This window comes from Pleuronectes platessa, chromosome 14 (assembly GCF_947347685.1).
Source record: "Pleuronectes platessa chromosome 14, fPlePla1.1, whole genome shotgun sequence".
Classification (NCBI taxonomy): Eukaryota; Metazoa; Chordata; class Actinopteri; order Pleuronectiformes; family Pleuronectidae; genus Pleuronectes; species Pleuronectes platessa.
Genome location: NC_070639.1, coordinates 14,946,698 through 14,971,787, shown reverse-complemented (window position 1 = coordinate 14,971,787; position 25,090 = coordinate 14,946,698). Strand labels below are relative to the sequence as shown.

At 40.9% G+C, this 25,090-nt stretch overlaps 1 protein-coding gene across 2 annotated transcripts in view; it reads right to left on the bottom strand.

Moving 5' to 3' along the window:
• Nucleotides 1-1,489: 1,489 nt before the first annotated feature.
• The window catches only part of cps1 (carbamoyl-phosphate synthase 1, mitochondrial), a 45,462-nt gene continuing 21,861 nt past the window's right edge, over nt 1,490-25,090 (bottom strand). For both annotated transcript variants that reach the window (XM_053440429.1, XM_053440430.1), the window contains exons 26-38: nt 22,913-23,107; nt 21,133-21,200; nt 18,576-18,651; nt 16,876-16,953; nt 15,318-15,425; nt 14,621-14,710; nt 14,210-14,380; nt 7,178-7,252; nt 6,972-7,070; nt 5,495-5,554; nt 5,201-5,313; nt 3,586-3,715; nt 1,490-3,059 (exon numbers count right to left, since the gene is read on the bottom strand). In XM_053440429.1, the coding sequence (XP_053296404.1) occupies nt 2,946-3,059; nt 3,586-3,715; nt 5,201-5,313; nt 5,495-5,554; nt 6,972-7,070; nt 7,178-7,252; nt 14,210-14,380; nt 14,621-14,710; nt 15,318-15,425; nt 16,876-16,953; nt 18,576-18,651; nt 21,133-21,200; nt 22,913-23,107 (1,377 nt within the window). In that variant the 3' untranslated portion in view covers nt 1,490-2,945. The remainder of the gene's footprint in view (nt 3,060-3,585; nt 3,716-5,200; nt 5,314-5,494; nt 5,555-6,971; nt 7,071-7,177; nt 7,253-14,209; nt 14,381-14,620; nt 14,711-15,317; nt 15,426-16,875; nt 16,954-18,575; nt 18,652-21,132; nt 21,201-22,912; nt 23,108-25,090) is intronic.

Sequence of the window (25,090 nt, the reverse complement as noted above, 5' to 3'; positions counted from 1 at the left end):
ATAGAGGAGGTGGTCTCAATAATCACTGTTGGCGGAGCTGCCATGATACGAAGAGAACAAAGCTGTGGAAAGGAATAAAGACAATCCTGAGCGTATCTCTTACCATGGTGTAATTCATGCTCCACCATGACACCACGCTGAGGTGAAGAACACCATGATGAGAATGATAGGGCTCGGAGCATCTTCTTCCCATCAGCTGTACAACTTTATGAGACGGCTCATCAAAGGCAGGGTGCTGGAGCACCTCTGGTCCGTCCGGAGGGAAATCACAGCTTTTTTGGCTCAGCTGAGGAGCCAGAGGGCAGCAACATTTTCTCCATTGCTTGAGGAAATTTTCTCCAACTGGACCTCTTTGACCTTTAATTGAATACCTCTGCTCCAGAAGCAGAGGCAGAGGAGTTGGAGCTGTTGAGCCAAGGTAACACTGCTGGAGGATGGTTGAGAAGGACTTGCAGGCAAATCAATACGGGCACTCTTTGGAGAGCTGTGCCTGCGAATGGAACCTGAAGCTGTTATGCTAGCAGTATGCTGTAAAGCCTCATAACAGCATTAGCTTGGTGGTTGCTAATGAGTGTATTTGAAACAGTTGGTAATCTTTCCCCATGTTAAGCCTTGTGCTACAAGCCTGTTCAGGTCAGTCTGATCCACCGTGTGAGAAACCAAAGGGTCACCAAGGAAAAACCAGGGAAGCTGCTGTATTCTACTTTCAATGGTTCAAACATGCTTGAAAAGACCCAAAATTAATTCCTGATCACTATAATCAAATTATTCTTTCCCAAGCATTTCAATCCATGTTAACGGGTGATCACTATAAGCAGTTTCCACTGTATGTGAGGGCATGTCTTTAGGAAAGGCCCCTGTGATTGTCAGGAGAACAGGCCTCCCATTCAACCGTGGTTCTCTCCAACCGTAAGCTACAAATGGGTGCATACTCCCCTTGGACCTCAGGGGGAAGTAATGAGCACATCTCTCTTTGACATAGCACAATGTGTCGAGGAAAACTTAGTTGGACAAGTTACAACGTTTTACAGGAAAACAAATAGAAAGGATATAGATTAAATTGGTGGTAAGGCAAGTGTGCATCTGGTGAACTGCCCCAGCACTGCTTCAGGCTCCACTTATTTAATTGGATATGACATATGCTCAACGATTACATCCCACGGAGAAAAGTACAACAGGCTGCATGTACCTACCCTCTTGAAGTCCTCCTGTTTGCATTTTTGTTCATCTGCACATAAAGTTGCCAAAACAATAGTTAAACTCGAAGAATAGAACAAGTTTCTACTAGCTCCATATTTCTGTCAGATTCAGGTTAGACTTTTGTTTGTAATTGTATATCCATACTGTTGGCATTATTCGAATTGACTTGTAAAAACCATTTGACAAGTTTTTTTAAGGTTAAGTTCAGTGTTCAATAGGAATAAGTGGCGCAGTCTCTAGGGCATTATTGTATGTCCTGTGCAAACAACAAAGAACAGAGGAGACATCATGTGAGAGAATACTTCATTGTAATTCACTGGATTTGTACATAACACAAACATGAACAAGACAAACACAGAATGTAGACAGGGAGGGGAAGTATTTCTTTACATAGTTAAATGTACTTTTAGAGTGCAATGTTTGTTACAAAATGACAATTGAATATGCGGCAGTAGCTGGATTATATCGGTGTTACTAAATTCTGCCTGCCTTTCAAGGATGGTAAAAACTTTGGACTGGAGTTGGCAGGATTTTTCCTGGTACTGCCAAATAATGCCGATGGGTATGTTGTCAACGTGTTTGGGGGAAGAGAGGGAGAGAGTAAGTAACTGAATCAATTTCCTGCACAAAGATTTTAAGTGAGTAAAAAATGTAGTGGGTCACCAATTAATGGAAATGAGCTAATAAATGTGAAAGACTGGTGCCAGTTTAAAAAATGCAGAGCAAGATAAAATGAAGAAGCGCTCACTACATTAAATAGACACACATCAGTTGTCATCAACTTTTTAAGATAGGATCTGAGGGTCGAGCTCTTGACATTTTTTTGTTTATTCTTATGACCCTAATTGCAACTTATCTACATCTTTAAAGGTCATTCTTATAGTAGATGTTTAACATATAGTAGATTTTCCACACCATTGAATAAGCTGAATAATTTGAATACAATCGGTATGAAATTGAACAAAGGGGGAGCTGAGAAGTTGAAAACTGTCATTTCAAATTACAAAATGCAAACAAGCAATGCCACAACTGTTACACACCAGCAACCACTGTGAAATAAAGGCAGTGCCATTAGCCTCATGTTATCACATTATAATAACTGACCTTTTATGGGGGGTTTTATACAGTAATGTTAACAATTTAAATCATTAATGCAATGCTCTATAATCTCATAAGCCTTAAATAGGAAGAATGTTTGGAGTGCCGAGTATAAAAATCTCTTTAACTGTGTTTGTCCTCCTGCAACATGAGAGGACACCTGTTGAAGGAAAGATCTGCAGAGCATCTGGTCAATAATCAATTCTTAACAATGGATTTACATTTACAGATGCAAACTTAAATCACAGATAGGACCCTTCTTGAATTTTTACAGTTATAAGCAAGTCTGGCTGAAGGAGGACAAACGCAGGAGAAGAGATTTTTCAGAATCTGGTAGAAACAAAGTTTTTTATGTTTAACAACAATTCTATAAAAAATTGTAAACTAAAATCCCAGATGATAGATCACAAACCCTTTTAAAAGAAACCTTATCACAGTAGAAACAGAAATGTACCCAGCAGTTGGCTTCACCATTATAGCTAATTATAAAGTTTTGGTCTAATAAGTTCCATTAGACTGCAAGTCCTGCCACATTAAGTGGAGTGGGAAAACAGATACAAGAAATTATATTACAACATTTTGCTCCCACTTAACACCGTTGTTTTACCAAGTCCCCCAAAGGTGTGTGAAGGTCCAGGGAGGAAGCTCTAGATCTGCTGTCTCACTCCTCTGTCTTTGCCTTCTTTCTGCCGGTAGTGGAAGAGGCTGGTGGAGTCGAGCTCACCTGCGTAGTGAATCGCTTCTGCAAACAGCTTCACCACCTAAAAACACAAAAAGAATCACATTAGGCTAAAGTTCATCAGGCAAGAGAGACTGTATAGCTGCTTTCAGACATGCTCTGAACTCCAGAGATCCTCCAGACATTCTCCAGAGGGGACGTATATGTAAACACAAATGTCCGAGAGAAAGCCTCTGGACTTCCTGCAGACTTTGTCCAGCCTCCTCGTATTAAGTCTGCAGAAAGTCTGCAGGAGCTGATGTGAGAACAAAGCAGGAGATCCCCCGCAGGATCTATCGTGGTGGGGGATTGATGACAGACGCAAAAATGCAACAAAAAAAAGAAGACGAATATCTCAGGGTTTGAGTGATAAGAGCCGAGAAGTAAAAACACGTGATCGCCTGCACCAGCCCTTAACTGAACACTCAGGAGATTTCTGTGTTGTTGTGAGGGGGGAATCTCCTGCTGCGTTGTGCATGTGTGAAAGGAAGAGGTCATGCCTGAAAATGGATTTTGTAAGTGTAAACTGAGCATGACAGCCAGTCACTATCGGCGTGACCTTTACAGACCTGGTAATTGGTGATGAGGGGAACACCGTGGTCGATGGCCATTCTGCGGATGACGAAGTTATCCTTCAGTTGACGAGAGTTGTTATTGGGCAAGTTGACCACCAGGTCAATGAGACCTTCGCTTATCAGTCTGTAGAAACAGCAACAAAAAAGTAAAGCGTCAGGTGTAATATTATCAACAGACCATCGAGTCAACGACTGAATAAGGAAGAAAATAATCAGAATTTGTCAATCTTAATGATATTACTGGCCCAGAAACATGACTAATACTGTTCTGCTGAGTATCCAGACCTTTGCTAACATGGTTGCTGTATGAACTTGTTCAGCTCCACTGCTGTGAGTTTGTTTTGGTGTTTTTCTGCCTCCAAGTAATCAAATCTAAACATGCCTGCTCTTGTATTTAATACAAAATTGCTGTTAAAAAAATTATTTTAGTTAAGTTTATTTATTAAAGAAAGCTGACATAATAAAATACCTACAAAAATGAACTATCAACGTAATATTGTGTTGTAGCTGTGTTTACGAGTCATTTTGTGGGCCTCTTTTATATAATACTTATAGCCTCACAAACACACACACTGAGGTCCTGACTTCTGTGTAGCCGTTTTCATTTGAAGGCCTTGACAGACAGCATTGAATTAGTGGTAGATTCTAATAGAAAATGTGGAGGACAGTGAGAACAAAGGTCATGCTCTGCTTTATAAAGGGTTGGCCTCCATGCCACTTTGCACAGCTGATGCCATCCAGGCCCATTAAATTCCCTCTAGGTCCTCGTCTGCACTCGCTCATTTCCAAACATATGGTCCAGATGGCTTTACCGCAGGATCATGACTTTTTGGTGGAATCGTTACCTGAATATTTCAGTCACCGTCAGCCGGCTACAATTACTATGTGTTACTAGTAATCTATTAGGTAATTTTTGCATAATCCTGCTAACTGACTGACAAATAAACAAACAAACAAAACTATACCCTTCTCGGCAGAGGTTAATAATTGATTGATCTTGATGAAGAAAAAACAGGCGTGTTTATATTTATGAGTGTTTGCAATTTGGTGCAGATCCAGATCAAAATCCAGCTCTGGTGAATTTAATGTGGTTTCATGAGGGAGGACTGTTGGATCTTGGCGGACGAATGCGCTCTACTGAGTGACATCCTAGTTCAGTAAAGTATTAGTGACTTTTTCCTCCAGAGTTAGCCATGGCTAAATGAAAAGACCGAGACACTTGAGCTGCTCCTGTTTCTGAATTTCCCCAAATTTGTCTTGGCATTGCTCTGACATAAGACTTTCCTCATCCTCCCTGTTCCAGCCCCAGTCTGGTTCCTACAACTGTGGACTTCAGAATGGGCTTTGATCTTGTAAGCATATTAGGGTGATAATGAAGGGGCTATGCCCTCAGATCTTAAGGCAGTATCTTATGCTGATTACATATTCTACTTTTGGATCTAATGAATCATAGTTTACATATTACTTAAGCACTGCCTCAGGAAAACCTAGTCTCACCCTGAAAAACAGATTTGACTCAGAGTCTCACACTTGCTGGCTTGTTTCCCCCATGTTTAAATGAATGTGTCATACTTAATAAAACATTATTTTAAAACAAACATGTCCCAACCTCTTAATACCAGGCAAACTGGTGTTTTCTCCCTTCTCCGAGGGCCAGGCTACTGGAGTGGCAGGCACGTCGTTGGCACACAGCCATGCAGAGGTAGCTTCAGTAGCAAAGAGCTAGAAGACAGAAACAAGGCAACGGTACCACATATACAGACATGCATGAATGATAGTGAGGGTACGTCTTTATTTCAAATATAAGGGTAGAAATCCAAGAACCAGGAGGCTCTCTATGCACCATTGTTGATACTTATGAAGGAAAATTTGTTTGTTAGCGCTGTGGAGTTTCAGTACTCACTTTGAAGCCTTCCTCTTTCAGTTGGTGCGCTGTTGCCAGGAAATTGGGTCGGAACGAATGCTGGAAGGGAAGACAACAGATTGATGAAAAACAAAATGCTAACACGTAGGAATACCAGCAGAGGGAGTTTTCTGATATGAGGTTCTGTTCAAATATGAAGAGTCCATCATGTTCTGTTCATCACTGAAGGGCTGTTCTGAATCTGTCGTAATGTCCTGGTCCTGCTTCTAAATTGTTCTGTGCATTCAGGTAGTTGACTGATTTAATTAGAACTGTAGATTTGGAGCCATTTTCAATTGTGTTTTTAAAAAACCACTGTGATTCAATGATCTTATTGCTTTTCCAAAAAAGAACAGAAAAAAGATATAAACAGAAGCAAGAACAATGGTTAGAAGTATAAAAATGTTACTGTAAAAAGGCTGGAGCCAGTAGATATAAATGAAGCTACATCTTTGAAACTAATATTTAAAAATAAAAATTGTTAAAAGATAATAAAGGATGACTGATCCCACAGTTAACTTTTCACATAACTGTGTCGATCTTATTCACGGTGAACAATTTGTAATTCTTTTCTGCAAGCGGTTTCTCAAACGAAGCAATAAGAAAAGGTGGAGTTTGGGGACGTCAGGGTTTGATTCAGGAGTTTTTTACCAGAAATCAGATTATCCCCAGAAGTCTCCTCCTCTCCAAACTGAACTAACACAGAGATTAAATCCAGCAGAAACATCTAATGAAGCCGTTTCACATTCAAAACTGGGTCTCTGTGCGTTCTGGATATGACAACATTATAGGTTGCTACTTGTCAGCCATGTGATGGTGCGCATTTGACCCTGGGCACTTGCCTTTAAGTGGACCTTTTCCCATAGAGCACCTATTACACAGCCTGCATTAGTCAAACTCACAGTTTGATAACGCATGGTGGCTTAATTACTAGAACTCATGTGACGTGGTGTCATTAAAATCTAAATACACTGTCCAGGCTCACAGTTCATCTCTGTGGCTGTGGATCGGGATGGAGATGATTTTACGGCACAATTATACAGGAACCATGATTCAATAGCTCTTTTGAGGTAATTTTTTTAATTCTTCAAATACCTTATACCGCAGTTTTGTCATGTTGTGTAAATAGTTTATTTTCGCCCTGGGAGATTTTTTATAATTAGAATCATGTTGGTTTTGATGGTTACTGTATTTCCTCTTATTCATTCAGCTGTAACATGCATCTATTACTGTATTTGAGCCTATTCGCACATCATCACTTGAGAGCTCATCATAGTTTTAAGTCTCATGAGAGTTGTCAGTCACGAGAATCAAGGTCGGATGTGGTGTAAATCAAACAGAGGCGGGAACTGTAAGAAGCCGATGGCCAAAAATATTTGTTGAGCTGCTCCTCTCATTTGGGGTCTTATGAGCAGGAGGCGCCAAAAGGAAGCACAGAGCAGGAGGCGAGTGGACCTCCAGATGGCTGTGGACTTACCTGAATTCCAATCAGGATGCCCTTCTGTGGCAGCTTGAAGCCTGTGGAGAGCATAGCTTTCAGGAAGGCTGAATAAATGTTTGGTCCAAAACAAGCTACCTGCAAGAAAACAACAGGAACAGACCCTGCGTGAGTAACTGTGGACACGACTCTCCAAATTATGGAGGAAAAACACACACACACACAAGTATTAACAGTGTGCTTACTTCTCCAGTGGAGGCCATCTCACAGCGAAGCACAGGGTCTGCATCCCTCAGCCGCGGCCAGGAGAACATGGGCGCCTGTCAAAGAACAGAAGAGGGACGGATTTGGTTTTGATGCCCACATGTGAGGTCAATAAGCTGCTATTCAAACCACATTACTTCCTGGGAATAATCTCCTTGTTAAAAAGCCATAAAATGTGGTCTCCTATTTGTTTTACTCATTGCCTATTGTTGTGCTGTTTAGATTGTTTGTGCACAACGTTAATATGGATCAAAAAGCGTGGGAAAGATACGTTCCTATACAAATGCTGTTTAAAGAATTTGGTTATAGTGATCAAGTTATCCTCTTACAATGTTCATTTTGGGTCATTTCATAAAGGTTTGGACCATAAAAAAAGTGATTTTTTAAGTCCTCCTTCAGTTACTTTACGCTGGTCTCTTTGTCTCTATCATTCAGCTTGTGATGATAATGTGGCGTAATTTCTGACAAATCAACGCTTTAAACGGCAGGGGTGTGTGTGTATGTGTATGTGTGTGTGTGTGTGTGCGCACGTATATGCAAGTGTGCAGTGTCATATCGTGCTTATCTTAAAAAAAATACCTTTACCTTTTCCTCAAGTTCCAAGACTACCATGCAGATGCTACGCAATTTTTTTCTAGTAATCTGCTTATAAACGATTTTCACGGTAACAGGTAAACTAAGGCTCTGTCAGCTGTATATGCATTATGAAGACTAAATGGCAAATAATGATAAATAAAAGCCCATGTTGACAAAAAATGAGGGTTTTTGTTTTCTAATTACAAATCATTATTTCACTTTGTCTCATGCAAACCGCAATTTATGCTTCAGCTCTTAAACTTTAAGGGAAAATCAGAAAATAAGGAGAGAGGTGAAACACGATATTGGCACAGACAGATGCAGACAGACGCAGACAGACTGAAAGAGGACATTTTAAAAGAAAGGAGGCTTCTTGAACAGCAGGACACCAGTCGCTTTAACAGCCTGTTTAACATGCGGCCTCCACGCTGAGATAAAGGGGGAAAGCAGGTAGGTGGCGTAATGAAGGAATACCAGGGTGAGGCAGAGGAAGAGAGGAGGGGAAGCGGAGGAGAGGAGAAAATGTGAAATGAAAGATCATGGAGGGAGCAAGTGAGGGAGTGAAGGAGGTAAAGACAAGAAAAGAGGGAATGAATGACAGTTCAAAATGTAACGAAAGCAGAGATACAAAGTTTGAGGGAAATGAAATAAGGGGGAAAGAGGATGAAACAAAAGGTGAAAAGTGGAAGACAGGGAGAACATGACTGAAAAAAAAGTATGCGATCAGTATTTCTTATTGTATAGCAGAAAAAATATTTAGTAGGGGCGTAATTTCGAATGTCATTCTTATTTTTCAATTTAGAAGCAGACAACTCCCCCCTTTACCGAGAGAGAGAGAGACAGAGAGAGAGAGAGAGAGAGAGAGAGAGAGAGGTGTGGTGGTGTGGATGTGCTCATGTGTTCGCACATCGAAACACACACACGTAGAGGCAAGGACCACAAGGGGGGGATTCATCCTTGAAGCGGGTTATCTAATCAGCTGAACGTAATGTTAGCATACTAATGCAAGTAGGGACCAGGAGAAGGGAATGCAGACGGGGAGGTGGCGTCGCTTATCACGGCTTTGTTCAAAGAGTTGGAGGAAAACGGGGAAGTGCGCCAGGATAAAATGGAGGAATGTAACTAAGAAAGGAGATGAGACGGAGGGAGAGGGACACGCACAGAGAGGGAAGCGACAGTGACAGGGACCTATTGATGTGCAATGGGAGACAAGAGTCGACAATAGAATTAGTCACACTGAAGACAATTTGCGAAACAAAGCGAGGACGGCACAAAGACGTATGCTCGCGGGTCTCTGCGATCAATGTAAATCCACAACAGTCAATTTAATCATCCTAATGAGAAAGGCTCCTCCGCCACCGCGCCGACTGCAGAACCAAATCTGCAGCCGCCTCGTCGCAATGGTCACAACTGTGGAGCCAAACTTAAAGTGGAAATGTAATTTAACCAAAAACAAGTCGGAAAAGGGAAGTGAGGGGAGGGCGGGGGGAAAAGAACTGGCAGCACCATCACCTGGGGAGATTTAAATGCTCTGAAAATGAGAAACTACTCAGGAGCCTTCATGAGAAGGATTCTGAAAAAAATTATATATATAACTCAGTGGTTTCATTTGTAATGCGGTGTCCTCCAAATGAAATTGGTATGTCTGCGGAACAGAATGTATGTGATTGCCACAATAGCCGAGCCTCTCCAACCACAACATCCTACATGCACACACACACACACACACACACACACACATTACATCCCCATCTCCCTATCCGACACCCAACGCCCACTCCTCCCAGACAGGAGCACAGCGAGGCTCCACGACATGAACAATGTTATCTTGGGGCACCAGCTGAGCTCCAGTGGAGAGAGAGAATAAAGTCAGACGTGTCTACATAACATTTTGTCTCACAGCGAGCCTCACTGGAGGTGGAAGTGCAGGCACCAGTGTACAGGTCTTCATATGTGCAGCTGAATGGGAATTAGCAGCTGCAGTCGTAGCAACAGATTTCTGAACGACAATTTACAGATTTTGTACTGATGTTGTTATTGATTTAGATATTCTCACAAAAGTTCTATGAAAGGCCCCAGATTCTGAACCCAGCCAAATGGTTGTTATAGGACAGAACAAAGTGATTCCATGGGTCTTTTCTAAAACACTACAAGGTGACTGCTTTCAGATTTCTAGAAAGGCAATGCAAGGTGTAGAAACTGCTAAAGGCAGTGTTGGACAACAAATAAGTACATTTACTTCAGTGCTTTACAAGTACACATTTGAGGTACTTTTACTTTGCATTTATATAACTTTCTACTTCTGCTCTACTCCAACTCAGAAGGTAATATTATACTTTCTTTCAGTGTAAAAAATTTATCTCAAGATGTTTTAACGTTAAATGTTTATGATGAACTGAAGGATGAACTGGTCCCTTCAAGTGTTCCAATTGAACCCTTCAAAAAGCCTTTTTGAATGATCATTTTTGAATGCAGGACTTTTACTTGTAGTGGAGTATTTTTCAAGTTTAGAAATAGTTGCTTAACTATCTGAATAGTTCAACTAGTAGAGTGAAAGGTTAGTAGTTCGATCCCCGGCTTCTCCAGTTCAACGACTGTCTTTTGTTATCGCTGAAGACGTTACACTTTCAGCTGAACAATAGTTTCAATGGATGGATGTTTGTGAGTGCATGTTTTTACCTTGTATTTTAGTCTTCTTTAAATTGCACTAAACCTAATTACAGTCAGGATTAATAAAGTTATATTGTATAAAGCTGGTCAATAAAAATAGAAAATCATTATACAAACATACATTTACAGAAACAGTAGTTATGAAAACAAGAGTCCTTTCAGTAGCAGCAGCACTTGGGAATCAAAAGAAAACTGTGGAAACCACATGATTAGCTAGGGTGGCTGGCTTCATTATGTTGTAAAGTGAAGGTCTGGAAAACTTTAAATGATAAAACTTTACAAACTAATACTGAAAGATAATTTTAAGCCCAAACTTGTACATATGGTGAGTCACAAGTTACTGTCTCAGTGGTAAAGTAACCTTTGTATAAAGTTGATCAACACATTAACAAGCAGATATGTTTATGCCAACATGCCCTCGTTGGTTAAACACCTGCCTGGAAAAGGTTTGATGTCTGTGATGTTCGGAGCTTGTATTTTTCCTGGGGTTGTTAGGCTCAGAAGAATGTGTCTATTTCAGAAGTCGCCGTAATGCCTCGCATGCCACGGTCAAAGGGCCGAAACATCCAACACAGTTATTTTCCTCCCGCCATTAAGTGTGCACCGGGGACATGCGGCAAATCAGCTTCCTCCTCCTCAAAAGTTGTTTTCATGCCCTTCTTCCTCTCAATGTCATAAATACAACTGTGTTATTGTTCCCCACGAGTTTGGACGTCGAGACAGAAATCGCACAATGGGGACTTGTTAGCGAGGAGAAAACAACATGGCCTCAAACAAGGGACTGTCAGGCAGAGGAGACAGTGAGAGCGACGGAGAGCGGCTGCGAGGGAACGAGACAGATAAATGAAGATGGTCTCTCTGGATGGCAATGAATTGAGCCTTGTGATGATACAGCGAGGATAAAGGCTGAGAGGGTACATATTGATGACACACATTTGAGGCTACAGAGGCTGGATAATGGTTTTAAACATCACAACTGTGTTTACAGTGGTGGGCTTTATGTGAATGTGGCTGGGTTGTGTTCAACAAAAAGAAAATGAGATTAGCACGACTTCCCTCAACAGTTGTATTGGGGCAAGGTTTTCCAGCACATATCAGGACCGGGCTTAGGAGTGGGAACCTTTAGGCAATTCATGATTTGATTCCCATTCAGAGGGCTGTGATTCGGTCACTAGACTCAAGAAGTGTTTTGGACCATTACTATTATTACAAGTGTGATGTAATTTTCAACATAAGGTTTTCAATAAAAAAAATATCAGACAGTGGTCGATGATCTTCACATTGATTTGACATTCATTCGGTTAAGACTTGTGTGCTGCATCTTTAGCCTTTACTTTAGCAGGGTGGCCCCGCCTGGCCCCCCTCTGATAGATAGATAGATAGATTACTTTATTCATCCCCGAAGGGAAATTAAGTCGTCATAGCAGCCGGTACATTTGAATAAAATACAATACAATGGAATAAAAATAAAAATATTGAGGTAGAAAGAATAAAAACAGAAACAAGATAAATAGGTAGATAAGGTGCAGTGGCAAGATGATGGTAATAAAAGTACTGATGATATGCTGGTAATGTTATTGTTAGACAGTATATAAAAATAGTACAGTATATAAATATAACATAATATATATTTATATATGTAAATATACCAATATAATAGCAGTATATAGTCATAATAATAATGGCAGCAACAGTATATATAATAATAATAGTAAATATTAAAATAATATACTATGAGTGTGAGAATATGTAGACAGAGTGTGCAAAAGACAATATTATTGTATAAAATGATATATAATATCAATATGGTTTATATTAACACATATCACATATGATGTGAAGTAAGTGTTCTAGTATATGGAGCGGCACATTACTGCGCTGGTCAACAAGAGATTCTGCTCTTCTGCTCCTTATGATCACCTACACTTACAGCTGAGCTTTATAAAAACCTGCTGACTGAATATTTATGTTCGTGGATGAATGGGGCGTCGCTTCTTGTGCAACAATGAAGTAAACAAAATATTATGCGTTGTGGGATAATCTGTGGGAAGAACTTCTCTCCTGTCTGCAAGCTGTGTGTGAGTGTGTGTGTGAAGCAGCAGTTTTTAGAATTATGAAGCTGTAAAATCGTTAAAACAATGATCGTAGCGTGAATCGATAATGTTCCGTCTCTGCATCGATGCAGAGTCGTCCAGGTCTTCATCGTGATGCATCCAAGGATCGAGGAATATCCCCACCTCTAGCTGGGGTATATGAAGTCTGTATCATTGACTCCAAGTAAACTCTGGAAGTCTTTTAAGCCCGCCGCCGGGAGTATTCAGAGCTCTGATTAATATTCTTCACCACTGTGCAGCCTAGAAATTGAAAACTTTAGGTGGCAGGGAAGAGTGGGGGGATTATACCTGCCTGATTGGCTCTGAACTACAGCCATTGTTACAGCAGCTCTGTTGTAATTAGAGGGAGAAATTACTTTGGAAAAAAAAATAGCTTTGGAACATCTGGCGTCACGTAAACTCTCTCATACCCAATCTGAGGAGAAGTAAGCCTCCCAGCCGGTATGAGAAGTCACCCATTACTCCCCAGCACACGCCTAGGTGGAGGGATGGAGCAGTAATTGTCGCCTTTGTAAGGGCATCCGATGGAAACTGCAGGAGCGGATCCTGCACCACCTATTAAGAAGTCATACATGTAGGGCCCTTTACATAGGAGCCAATTTCCTAACCCCAGATGATACATCCGGCCGTGGGAAGTTCATAGACGTGATTATTAGGGACCACGTAACAAGTCGCTTTTATACAACAGGTAGCTATTAACCCTGAACTCCTCATGGAATTCTCTTAATTATGAAAGTTTGAACTTCAGTTTAAGAATTACATACTTCTGTATGAGCCGAGAACAATTCATAACTTTATAAGCCTTTAAAAACACAGTGTCTATTATTAAGAGCGCCGCCTGACGACATAAATCCAGCCCATAGTCACCCAGTCCACAAGAGTGTGAATACTTTGCGAATTTAACTTTTTCCTCTGCATTTGGGCCTCTCGTCATAAACAGCCTTCCAAAGTTTTGATTTTCCAAAACTCTGGTGTCTGTGTATCAGTGTCTGCATGTAAGATTTAGTGTTTGGGAAACAATGACGTCACAGCTTTATGACCAGGATTCTTGTAAAAAAAAAAAAGTATGTATAAAAATGTATGTTTAACCATAAAGGTTGATGGACTGATTTTTTTATTTTTGTAAATGAAGAAGAGGAAACTTTGTTCGCAACTGTGTTGTCTGGTGTGACGATATGGCAACAAGGATTGTGTCTTTATTGTCAGTTCACAGTTGTCCACCTCATGAGGCTACTCTGGCTACCTGCTTGTTTTACTGTGACGGTTTGTTGGCAGCCATCCGAGCATTAAACATTTATATGATTCAATCAGGTCGACACAGTTCTTTCTTGACCCTGAGTTGATTCACCTCTGGATCAATTCCATTAGGCTGTTAAACAGAGGGCAGAGTATAGCAAAACAACAGCTTTGAATATACTGTGGGTATAATATCAGCCATCATAAAACCAGCCATGTAATATTTAAACTCACTTGTTATTTTTCTCCTGTAACGTGTCAAATTGTCTTCTGTTGAAAAGGCCTATCAGGATGATTATGGCTGGCTCTTATAAAAGTGTGTGAGCCCCAAGTTGGAAACGTCCTCACTAACTTACACCACACACTTCTTATTCACTTCATGTGGCTGTGAACAGTAATTTCAGTCTCTCTTCTCACCTTGATGCCCACGTAGTCTACGGGAATGATGGGGTTCTCCAGCGAGGGCAGGCTGGCCTCATCCAGAGGCTCCCCCACCATCACTTTGGTTGCCACGTTGATAAAGTCCACGCCGATTGTTTTTGATACAAAAGGGAAGGAGCGTGACGCCCGCAGATTACACTCTATCACCTTAAAGGAAGTACAACACAATTACTCAAAAGACTCCCACAGCCCATAGAGACATTTACATTCCATTTAACTAAACAAATATGTACAATATATACACAACATGAACATCAAAACTGAAGGCAACATCGATCCTAAAATCCAACCACAAGCCGATCTCAAGTTGTGAGTAAAGTGCATTTGCTGTAACACGGTGCTAAAATGCCGATCTATCATTTAGTCACCCTGAGAATTATTACTCACCATGACATCATTCCCTTTAACCAGAAATTGAGTGTTAAAGGGTCCGGAAATTTCAAATGCCTGCGCGATTTTGCGGGTGGCAGATTTCACCTGAGAGCAAAAGGAAAAAGGAATCACAGACACATTTAAAATATAAACAAATGAGGCTGTCTGTAACCGTTTAATATCCAGTATACCCGTTTATGACGGAGAAATTATGATTTAAAGAACTTGTTACCTCCACCAAGGTGTTTATATTGTTTTGTTTGTCTGTTAGCAGGATTACACACCTACCGGACAGATTAACACGCAACTTGGTGGAAGGATGCGGTACGGCTTAGAGAATAATTCAATTATGGGCAGGATCAAGGAATTTTGTTTCACTTGCAGGTACATGCACTACAGCAGCCGAAACTATGAGGTCTGACAGTTGTTGTGGATGGTAAAAACTTTACGGACGATAGCATAAGGATCTGATTGAGCATGCGGCATATAGCACTTGCTAATAGCGCAACACACCGCTATACAATGCATCAATAGAGCAAAACACCAAGTTAGACATCTCTTATGTTATTATGAGAAGTGTGAACGTTTTTTCAGTTCATTGTGAAACTGTGGCAGAACAAATTAGAATATGCAGGACGCCACTTTGACATTTGTTCTCAGATATACAATACAATTGATAGGATTCGAGTCACTATGTCTCGACTTGACTGACCTTTTCTAGCGCCCCCTGGCTAATGCTCTGGGCTGGCAGCATTAGAGTGGCATCTCCCGAGTGAACCCCAGCATCCTCCACATGCTCTGTGATGGCATGGGCCACAACCTGGACAGAGAGTAATTGCAGATTATAACAAATTTATAATGAATAATGAATTTTTTCCAGATCTCCAGACTGGATGTGTTTATACCTAGAGTGCGTCACTGTCTGAAATAGGATATACAAAGGCAGTGTGTGTATGATGGTACATAAAGTTGTGAGTGATACATTTTGCTTTTGAAATACATAAATAAATCAAGTCAGCTCAACACTCATCGAAAACCGGCTCTGGACAAAGGGCCCGTGTTTGTGGACAGTCGCTAAGTGACAGTGTCGGTGGATATGCAGAGTCAAAAGAATAACTTCCAACATTTCACCCGCAGGAAAGGAGATTTTTATCACCAAGCAACTCTGTGCAAGAGTGTGTGTGTGTGTGTGCGCAAATGAGCTGCAGTGTCATTAGTTCATTTAAACTGCTGCTAACCACAGCATTCATTAGCACTCTTCAGATAGAGCCTGTAATTAATACGCATTATCTCTGACTTCTCCACTCTCTCTCTCTCTGTGTCTCACACACACTCTGCCTGGCCAGGAATCATGAAGCCTGTTTGGTATTCAATGAATGGACAGCTTGTTAATGTGATACTGAAGATAAAGGAGGGGCTGTATTCAGGGAAAGGAGAGGGAGAAAATCTACCGTACGACTGGATTGGCCATGTTTAAACTGACACCCTTGAAATGACTCTGCAGTCTAAACAATGGAACAACAGAGAGGGCGCTCAGGACAAGGAGCTGCACACTCGCGCAGTAATGACAAACCAAATGTTTTAGTCCGTCAAGTTACAGAAGTTGCAGCTCCACAGGGGTCAAATAATTAAAAAATGTTACTTTGATAAAGCAGAATTAATTTAAATTACAGCTCGTCCGAAATGCAGGAGCCGGATTTCTCACCCTATCCACTAAAAGAGCAACTTACTCTGATTTTAGCTTCTTTTCATCGGCTTGAATGGATTTGAAGACTTTATTGTTGACTTTTAAGGTCCGTTACCTGATGCTCAGAACGATCTCCCTTAGAAGATCAGACTCTTTATCCTGTTTTGTATAATGTGTGTGTGTGATTGGTCTGTGTCTTTATTCACCTTAAACTTTTTATCCTTTTTTTTTTTTTTTATTTAAAAATGTCTGAAGACCCCCTCAAAAAAAGCTGCGCTCTGGACTACTGCAAGCCAAATTACTAAAAGGAATTAATGATCATAAATAAAAAAGGGACAAAACGTTTTTGCAGGCTGCTGCAAAACATGGTACATTATGTGTGTATGCAACTTATGCTCAAGCACTAATTATGTCAGGCAGAACATAATAATACATCTGGTGCATGCAGTGTTGTTGTCCTCCATTGCCAGAGCAGAGATTCTACTCTGCCAGGATGTCTCCACATACACATAATGACAGCTCAAAGGCATTACAGACACAAACCCGTATAACTGGACAGAACCTCAAGTCAGTAGAGTCTCACCCTGCCAGCCTTGGCCACAGCATCCACCTCTACCTCCCTGGCACCGCGGATGAACTTGGTAATGACCACTGGATGCTCCTGGAGAAAAGACAGCAGGGCGGTTATTCTGTTGACTCGTAAAAAAAAAGAAGGTGAAATAACCCAGTCTGAACAAGGTCTTTTGGTGTTTCAGTGCAGTCTGTAAGTCTCTGGGTAGTGTGGCTCTCTTCTCCACATAAACAGTTGCTTTTTTCCACATCCAGCAGCTACAGAGCAACTTCATTATTCATTTGTAGTCACGTTTCTGGCCGACCGGCAGAGAGAAGTCAGAAATTACCCCTCTCGACAAACTCCTGAAAGAAGAATCGGGCTTTGTATGTGCTAAATGTGCCTCTACGTCCACCGGCTGCATCTGTCCGTCATTTGGTGTTGAGCAGAAACTTTACTCTGGGTTTGTAAAAGCTTTTTCTCTGAAAACAACTAACAGAGTCAGCTGAAAGCGGCATGATGAAAGCAGTGAGAGTGAAAAAGAACAGTGAAGTTGTTGGCAAGGCAGATAAACAACGAGCCCTGGCTCACTGAAAAACTCTGTCTAGCCGAGGATGGCTGCGGATTCAGGTGTTTGTTCTCTCTGTGGCTTCATTACTACAAGCAACTCCTTTCACATCATCGTTTCAAAGTCAGCCGAAAAAGATTTCTGCTCCGAAACGAGCAAATGCTGCTGTTGTGAAGTGATCGGAGCTCATCCTGCACATCACCTTACCTCCATCTTGACCTGAGCTCATTTCTAATGAGGACTCCGCTCCACAAATCTGCAAGTCTCCCTGTAAACTGCAGGACGTGGACGATCACTGGAGAGATAAATCCATGAGGTGCAATGATTTCCAAATTTGGCTCAGTGTCACACTCACAGGTGCAAAATAGAATAAATAAAATCAGGTACTTTATTTTCTATTTGATTAGGGGAAACTCAGAGATTAATAGTCTATGGTTTGCTCCTTGCTTGATTTTAAGTCCTAAACTGTTGATGTTTTCGTAATTACATTGATTATTATCTTTAGCAGGCAGTTCTGTTTGGCCCATGTCTGTTGGTTTGTTTGTCATCAGCAGCTAAAACTACTACACATATTTCTACGAAACTTGGTGGACAGATGCATGGACCAAGACAGACACCATTGAATCACAGCAGGGATCTGGACAAAGAGGCAGATCCAGGACCTGTTTTCTCTCTTTTCATAAAGCCTACATCTGTCACTGTATGCACTTTTTATTTAATTAAATGTCATACTACCATTAACAGACTTGATTTGGTGCTGTGAAGGTGATATGGTGAGATAGTGTGTGCGTGTGTGTGTGTGTGTGTGTGGGGGGGTGTATGCATGAGTGTGTGCACATGCTTTTAGCTCCAGGTAGAGGCCCTTGGAGGGGCCAGATGCCCCCGAGCCACCTGCATGTTCAGTGAGGTAGAGCTGGGCACACAATACTAGCCAACAGACATGCCAGCTGGTAGCAGTAGTTAATTGAAAGCAGAGGGAGAACAGAAAATCAGAGCGAGAGTGTGTGTGTGTGTGGGTGTGTGTGTGATTTCGAGAATAAGAATTCTTTGTCCTAACATGCTTATTCAATATAATTCAAGCCAGAAGAACAAAAAAATGAAGGTCCAAGGTGAAACTCTGGCAATGTGTGTCTCACAGGTGCAGGCGTGTGTACACTGATCTCACCTGGGACACCTGAGTGGCCTCCTCCAAGAAACGTTTCATCTCCTGTTCCCCGTACACAACATTCATGGCTGAGCCGCTGGTGAGATGCAGAGAGAGAGGGAGAGAGACAGTGAGAGAGTGTGAATGTGTGTGTGTGTGTGTGTGTGTGTGTGTGTGTGTGTGTGTGAGAGAGGGGGAGAGAAAACCGAAGAAAAAAGGGCCACAGGAGAGGAAGAGAAGCGAGCAAACAGGAGAACATGCAGGCTTCTAATGATTGTTCAAAACACTCATTATCTCTGCGTTGCATCACTATTACCATCGGGAACAAGGTCTGGAAACAGTCAAAATAAGGCGCGGGAGAGAAAGAAGGAGAGCGAGGGAGGAGAACAGTTATTTAGGTCGAAAAGCACTCCAGGCTCTTGAAAACAAGTTCAGAACTTTGTCATTAAAAAACAACAGATTTAGGCAGGAGGTTTTTTTGTTTTGGTTGTTTTTATCTCCTGTTTGAGAAGAAGAGGTTCAGAGGAACGGGACAGGAAGGCCACAGGCTCGGGTCAGAGCTTTATTCCTCAGCTGTGTGTAGCTCAGAGGCAGACATATGTCCAAATCCCAGACTGAACACTGACCCTTCATTTAAGTACCAACCATCTAGGCACATCTTTGACTCGGATGCCATCTAGTCCCTGCTACGATGAATATTGAGATGAATCATTCACATCAAGACCAATAATTCAGATGCAGTATTATGATTGTGAAAACGTTATATTTTGACCCAAAATTGGTTTAATGAGCACATAAATCTATGTTTTTCTCTCCTTCAGTCCAGCTTGGGTTGCTGCTGCTGTATTAGAAGTTGAAATGGTATTATTATGTTGGCCTTGATGTTCACATTAGTATTGTTTTGCTGTTACAGAAAATGCCTTCTGCCCTAACTTAGTCTGTGGTCGAAAGCATTTTCAAAGGAAACAGCTGTTGGAGTAGACATGGCAAATAATTGTTTTCTGTCTGAACGACCATTATTCAAAGAACTGATGATCCAACACACTTGCTCACAACCACATCCTGAGTTACTTAAAAAAAAATCTGCTTTAAATTTTTCAGGCAATTATAAACTAATGGGATTTAAATATAAAGGGCAGTGAGGTTATTTTTAGTTATTAGTTGTTATTACTTGTGTCTAATTGGAGACACTGCTCAGCCACACAGATGCTTTCTCACAGACAGAATTACCATGCATTTGAATTTCACTGTCTCGCGATCACTTTTTGAGAGTTATTCTTCACTAGTGAAAAGGTTGAAACGCGTGTATTGTGCAGCAGTGTTTAGCAGCGTTTACATGTGGCACCAGCTGCTGCACTACACTTTTTTGAACCAAAAGAAATACAGGACTTTTGTATGCCAATATGAGATAAGTCATAAATAAGTCTTTAAGTTATTATATGAATATATTTATTGATAAATACATAAAATTTTGCTTTGGTGCATGTGTGTACATGTGTGAGTTTGTGCAAATGTGCCTAGGCTGAGAGAAACATTCAAAAACCATTACCAAGTGTGTCAGGGGGGAAAGTGAAAATACTTTGGGGACTGGAGAGATTAGACAGAGGAGAGAAGAGGATGTAACTCTATTCATTTGAAGGCTGCAGAAACAGAAGAATCCGGAATTGTCAATAATAATAAACTCCATATTAATAATCATTTGATTTGGGCTACTTCACCATTCAGCTGTGATTTTTTAAACTGATGAATTAAGGCATTTGATATTACGTAGATTTAAATGTGACCTTTTGCCGGACAATGAGGGTTTCCTATAATCCTCAACAGGTAAAGAGAGATTCCATTTTATATTCCAAGTTTGCATGGAAAATAATAAAAAGTCTAAAACTGTATTACACATAAGTTTGTTCCCACTGAGGCTACACACAGGGACCCATCATGACACCTGCTGGACACAAGTGACACTGCAGGACTGAATAAGCACTAAGGCGAGTCAAGTTCATTAATCATTATAACTAAAACTGTATTTCACTAAATTATTAATAAAACAGTGAATAAACCAATAGCTCATGCCTCACCCAACACAACTGAACGGTTTTCCTGCCTGTGTTTATTAACATAATTTAATGGCTGAATATTTGACACAAATCCTGTTTAGATTATTGTGCTGTAATTTAATAATACTGCTGTCGACAAAATAAATAAGCAAATGGAAGGAGGTTAAGACAGGTCAGCCACTAACTCCATGATTAACATTCAAAATGTATTTTTCATTTTTACAGAAATTTGTCTTGGGCTCTTCACCCTTGCTGCAGCCATAAAAATAAATTTTAATGGAGATATATACATATATGCTAATAAATATGCGCAAGGTTCTTAACGCAGCTAAATCACAATATATGCAAATAAAAAAATACTTCAATAAAAGATGATCCAGTGCCCATCCTGACCTCATCTGTCAATCCTAACACCGGCATTAGAGACTGCTGTCATGAGACGACTGACTTCACTTCAGTCTTACTGTTTGTACAGTCACAGTAAGAACTGTCTTCATGGTTGACTGGCCTTTGGTAAAACTCACCTGAGGACGTAGGAGGGGCGGAGCAGACAGGGGTAGCCCACCTGGTTGGCGAATGAAAAGGCATCTTCCTGTGAAAGGCGAAGAACTCTCATTAAATATTAAACAGACAAAGAATGTCAGGTAATAACAGTGACACAACTCAGCACTAATACATATTGAAAATGTAATATCTATAGCTTCAATTAAGTAAACAGTAAATAATCCTTTAAAAAACAACATTTAGCCAATTTGTTTAACTACTGTTACTCAATTCACTTTTTATAGCTGCAGGGAGTAGAGATGTAAATGTTTATTAACACATCTGACGGCTCAAACATTGTCTCTAAGGTATAGACCATTTTCTTAGCGCACACCAAGAAGTATTCTAACAAACACAGTTACAACAGACACAATCTATAACCAACCAAAGAGCCATTCTTTCAAAAATAAAAGGAGTGATTCAGAAAGCAGGAGTTTAAAGCAAGTTTTCAAATGAGGACACTGGATATTTGTTGTGTACTTGAATATTTATGCAACTTTTAAATAAGTTATTTCATGTTTTAGAGTAGTATGAATAAAGAGAGAAAATGATTATAAAGCTGTGCTCATCCTTGCTGCAAGAACCCTTCTCATGAAATAAGCTCCTATTTTACCTGTTCTCAATTCAACCATACACAATTTAGAAGGTTTCAAGAGAGAACGCTGCCGTGTCTGCCAAAACAAAACTAATGAAAAGAGCAGGAGGGAGAATATAAGTGCTTCAACAGTCAGTAAGTGGCGCCTCAGTTCATCTCCCTTTTGATTCGGTTTTCTTCCGCGAGCACGAGTGGGAGTTGCGGTGGGAGTCTAACAGTGAGAGAAATGTGGTATGTCCTTTTCCTCATCATCATTATCATCATCATCGCTTTTTCTCTCCGACTCTCTGCAGGACTCGCCTTTTCCTCTCCATTACCCACTGTTCACTCGCCAGGGGTGGAGTACCAATTACAAACAAACAAACGCAAGACGCATCTCCCCACGGCTCGTCTGAGTTATTCCGGCCCGATAAAAACAAACAGTTTCATCAGGATCGGCAGGGACATGAGGGCTGTAGGTGGACTCTGGAGAGGCGCAGGACTTTATCTGTGCGCGTCCCGGCTAATCGCTCCTCGCGGTAACTGAGCTCATGTGCAACAGTTATATGGACGAGGAATATTCCAGGGCTGACTGCAGACACATCTCACAAATCCTCGTGTTCCACAGAGGGGTTTGCCGGTGCTTTGTTCTGCCTTAGCCGTGAGCGAGTTGAAAAGGCCAAACACAAAACTGCGAGTAGTTGGGGTTCTGAGCTTCAGCGAGGAAGAAACTTCTCAACATGATGAGTAGAGTTCGATTGTAGGGAATGATGGAATGATTGTAAAGTATTTGGTTAATATTTAGCTAGCAAAAGAGTAAAGATTGATTAAAATGAAAGAAGCATCGTATATTGGGAAATTATGTTGTGAAAGCAAAAGTTGTTTTTGATAATCCACACTGGTTAGTGGAGGAGATGATAAGGGGGAAATTCTTTTAACGATTCAGTAAGATTTCCTATGAACTTCCGTGTAAAAACAGAAGTAATGACTCTTAAAAGGCGACCTGGTGTGCTCATATTCAGGATCCTAATTATGTTCTGCATTATAAATTGAAAAGGTAATAATGCCTACCTTGTTTTGGGAGGGATTTAATAGAAGTTCTTAGCTAACCTGCACATCACAAAATATGATAATAATAATTTTCCATCCATGCCGCTACTCTCCATTATTTAAATCTTTCCTCTCACCAGAGAAATGAGAGCCCTCCATGGGGCCTGGGCCACCCCGAGGTCATCGAGGACCCTGGAGAAGATGGAGCGCTCCTCAGCCCGGTCAATCTGCAGGGGGCTCGTCCCGAGAATCTTCACCCCGTTCAGGTGCAACGGCACGGCAAGATTGTTGGGGATCTGGCCTCCCACTGACACGATGCTGCCTGAGCAACCCTGGAGAAGAAGAGAGGAGAGGAGATAAAGGATTGAATAACATTAAGAATAAAATATGTCAGGTCACGTCTTGGTCCTCCTGCTTCAGGCCTTTCAGCCAGGCTTTAAAGTCTGAAACCTGATGCCACGTCAAATTATTCCAGAGACTAATGACAGAGTGAAGATATGGGACAAAAACACTTGATGTTGGCTTTACCGTATAAAAGGTTTAGTTATGACAGATGGTGTATACGGTGCATTCAGAAAGCCGTTACACATTATGTTGTCTCTGTGGTGGAAATCCAAAATGAAGATCATAAAGCCAATGCAGAGTTACTAATACCAAAATCATTAATGCCATTGATTGCTAAAATAAAGCGTTGTCCATTTTTTTTTTTTTGCAGATTGACCACAATTTTAAATTGTGTGTATTCAGCCTCTTTATTCAGCACTTTGTAAGAGCACCCCTGACAGGGATGACATCTTCGAGTCTTCTCAGTTAAGCTCTGCACCAGGATTTGGGGATTTCCTGTCCTGCAGATCCTCTCCAGCTCTGTCAGGCTGGATGAAGAGAACAGCCTTTGTCTTCAGAGATGTTTGATTGGGTTCAAGTCAGAGCTCTGGGCCGCGTCACCCCAGGACATTCACAGGGTTAGTAGCGGAATTAATATTGACAGTTGTGCGTCTTTTCAAATTATGTCCAATCATTTGAGTTTGCCACAGATGGACTCTATTCAAGGAGACGTCTCACAGATGATGGAGAGAAACCGGAGTTTAATTACAAGTGTCATAGCAAAGGGGTCGAGCTGATCCAGGGGGATGCTGTTTCCATGGCAATGCAGGGTTGTATCTCTTCATTATTCATGGAGCTGCTCTCCTGTTCCTGTCCAGGCTTTATCTCCATGATCTAATGCCGTACTTATCACACAGACCCACATTAAAAGAAAGAGGGGACTGTAGCTCTGACAGAGGGATGGATGGTAAAGTTAAGTTCCAGAGCAAAGAAACACTTCATCAGACATCGGTACTTTAACTGGATTACAACTCCAATTCCAATTCCTCTGCAAGGGAGAACTTTAACTAATATGTTGTTGAGAAAAATGTATTTGAGGTGACTTTGACTTTTTAATTTGGTCCATGTCCAATCCACTAACATGGAGGCGGCTGGCTTTTCCAAATCGTACTGCAGCCATCCCGAGGGTGCGATCAAAACACTTTGGCTTCACAGTCTATGACTACGACAGCAAACTGATCGTGACAAATTGTGATAGTGTATTATATTGATCAATGACACTAGAAGACTAAAAGATATTATACATCAATACTATGGGAACTAATTGGGAAACAGCTGTTCATAAAAAAGTGAACAGAAGAAATGTACAGTTTCCGTAAACAAAAATAAAGTAAAACTTTTATAGAACTGCTCCATGAAATGACCCAAAAGCTTCACAGCGATGTAAAATGACCACCTAAGAATAAATTAAACCATAAAAAAACAATTTAACAAGCTCAACCCAATGAACTATGAATGTATCCGAAAGCTCATTAAAGACTAAAAACCCAGAAAAAAAATCCTCTCACCTGTAATTACAGAAAGCTAAGATCCTAAATCTTAGATGAGCCTATAGTGCTGCATAATACATGCCCCCATTAGGACCAATTCAGAGTTTTCCTGGTTTCTATTTGACAGAGAGAGAGAAAGAGGTTTCGTTCCACTGTGTTTAATGGCCGACACCATTCTGCAGGATAAAGCAGAAAATGCTTTAGTTTAGGTTTGAGTTTATTTATGGAAACGAATTAGCAGGTAACTTCTGCTGCTCTGTGAAACTCCAGTAAAACAAGTGGACCACAGTTTGTAAATAAAGATTTAATCCCCAAAAACTTGAGTGCTTAAGTTAGAGAAATGATCAGGCCATAACGTGTATGTGCACAAGTGTCAGAGCAATACATCCATCTGCCACTAATATTGAGTTAATATCACTTTTTATTTATATTGCGCTGACA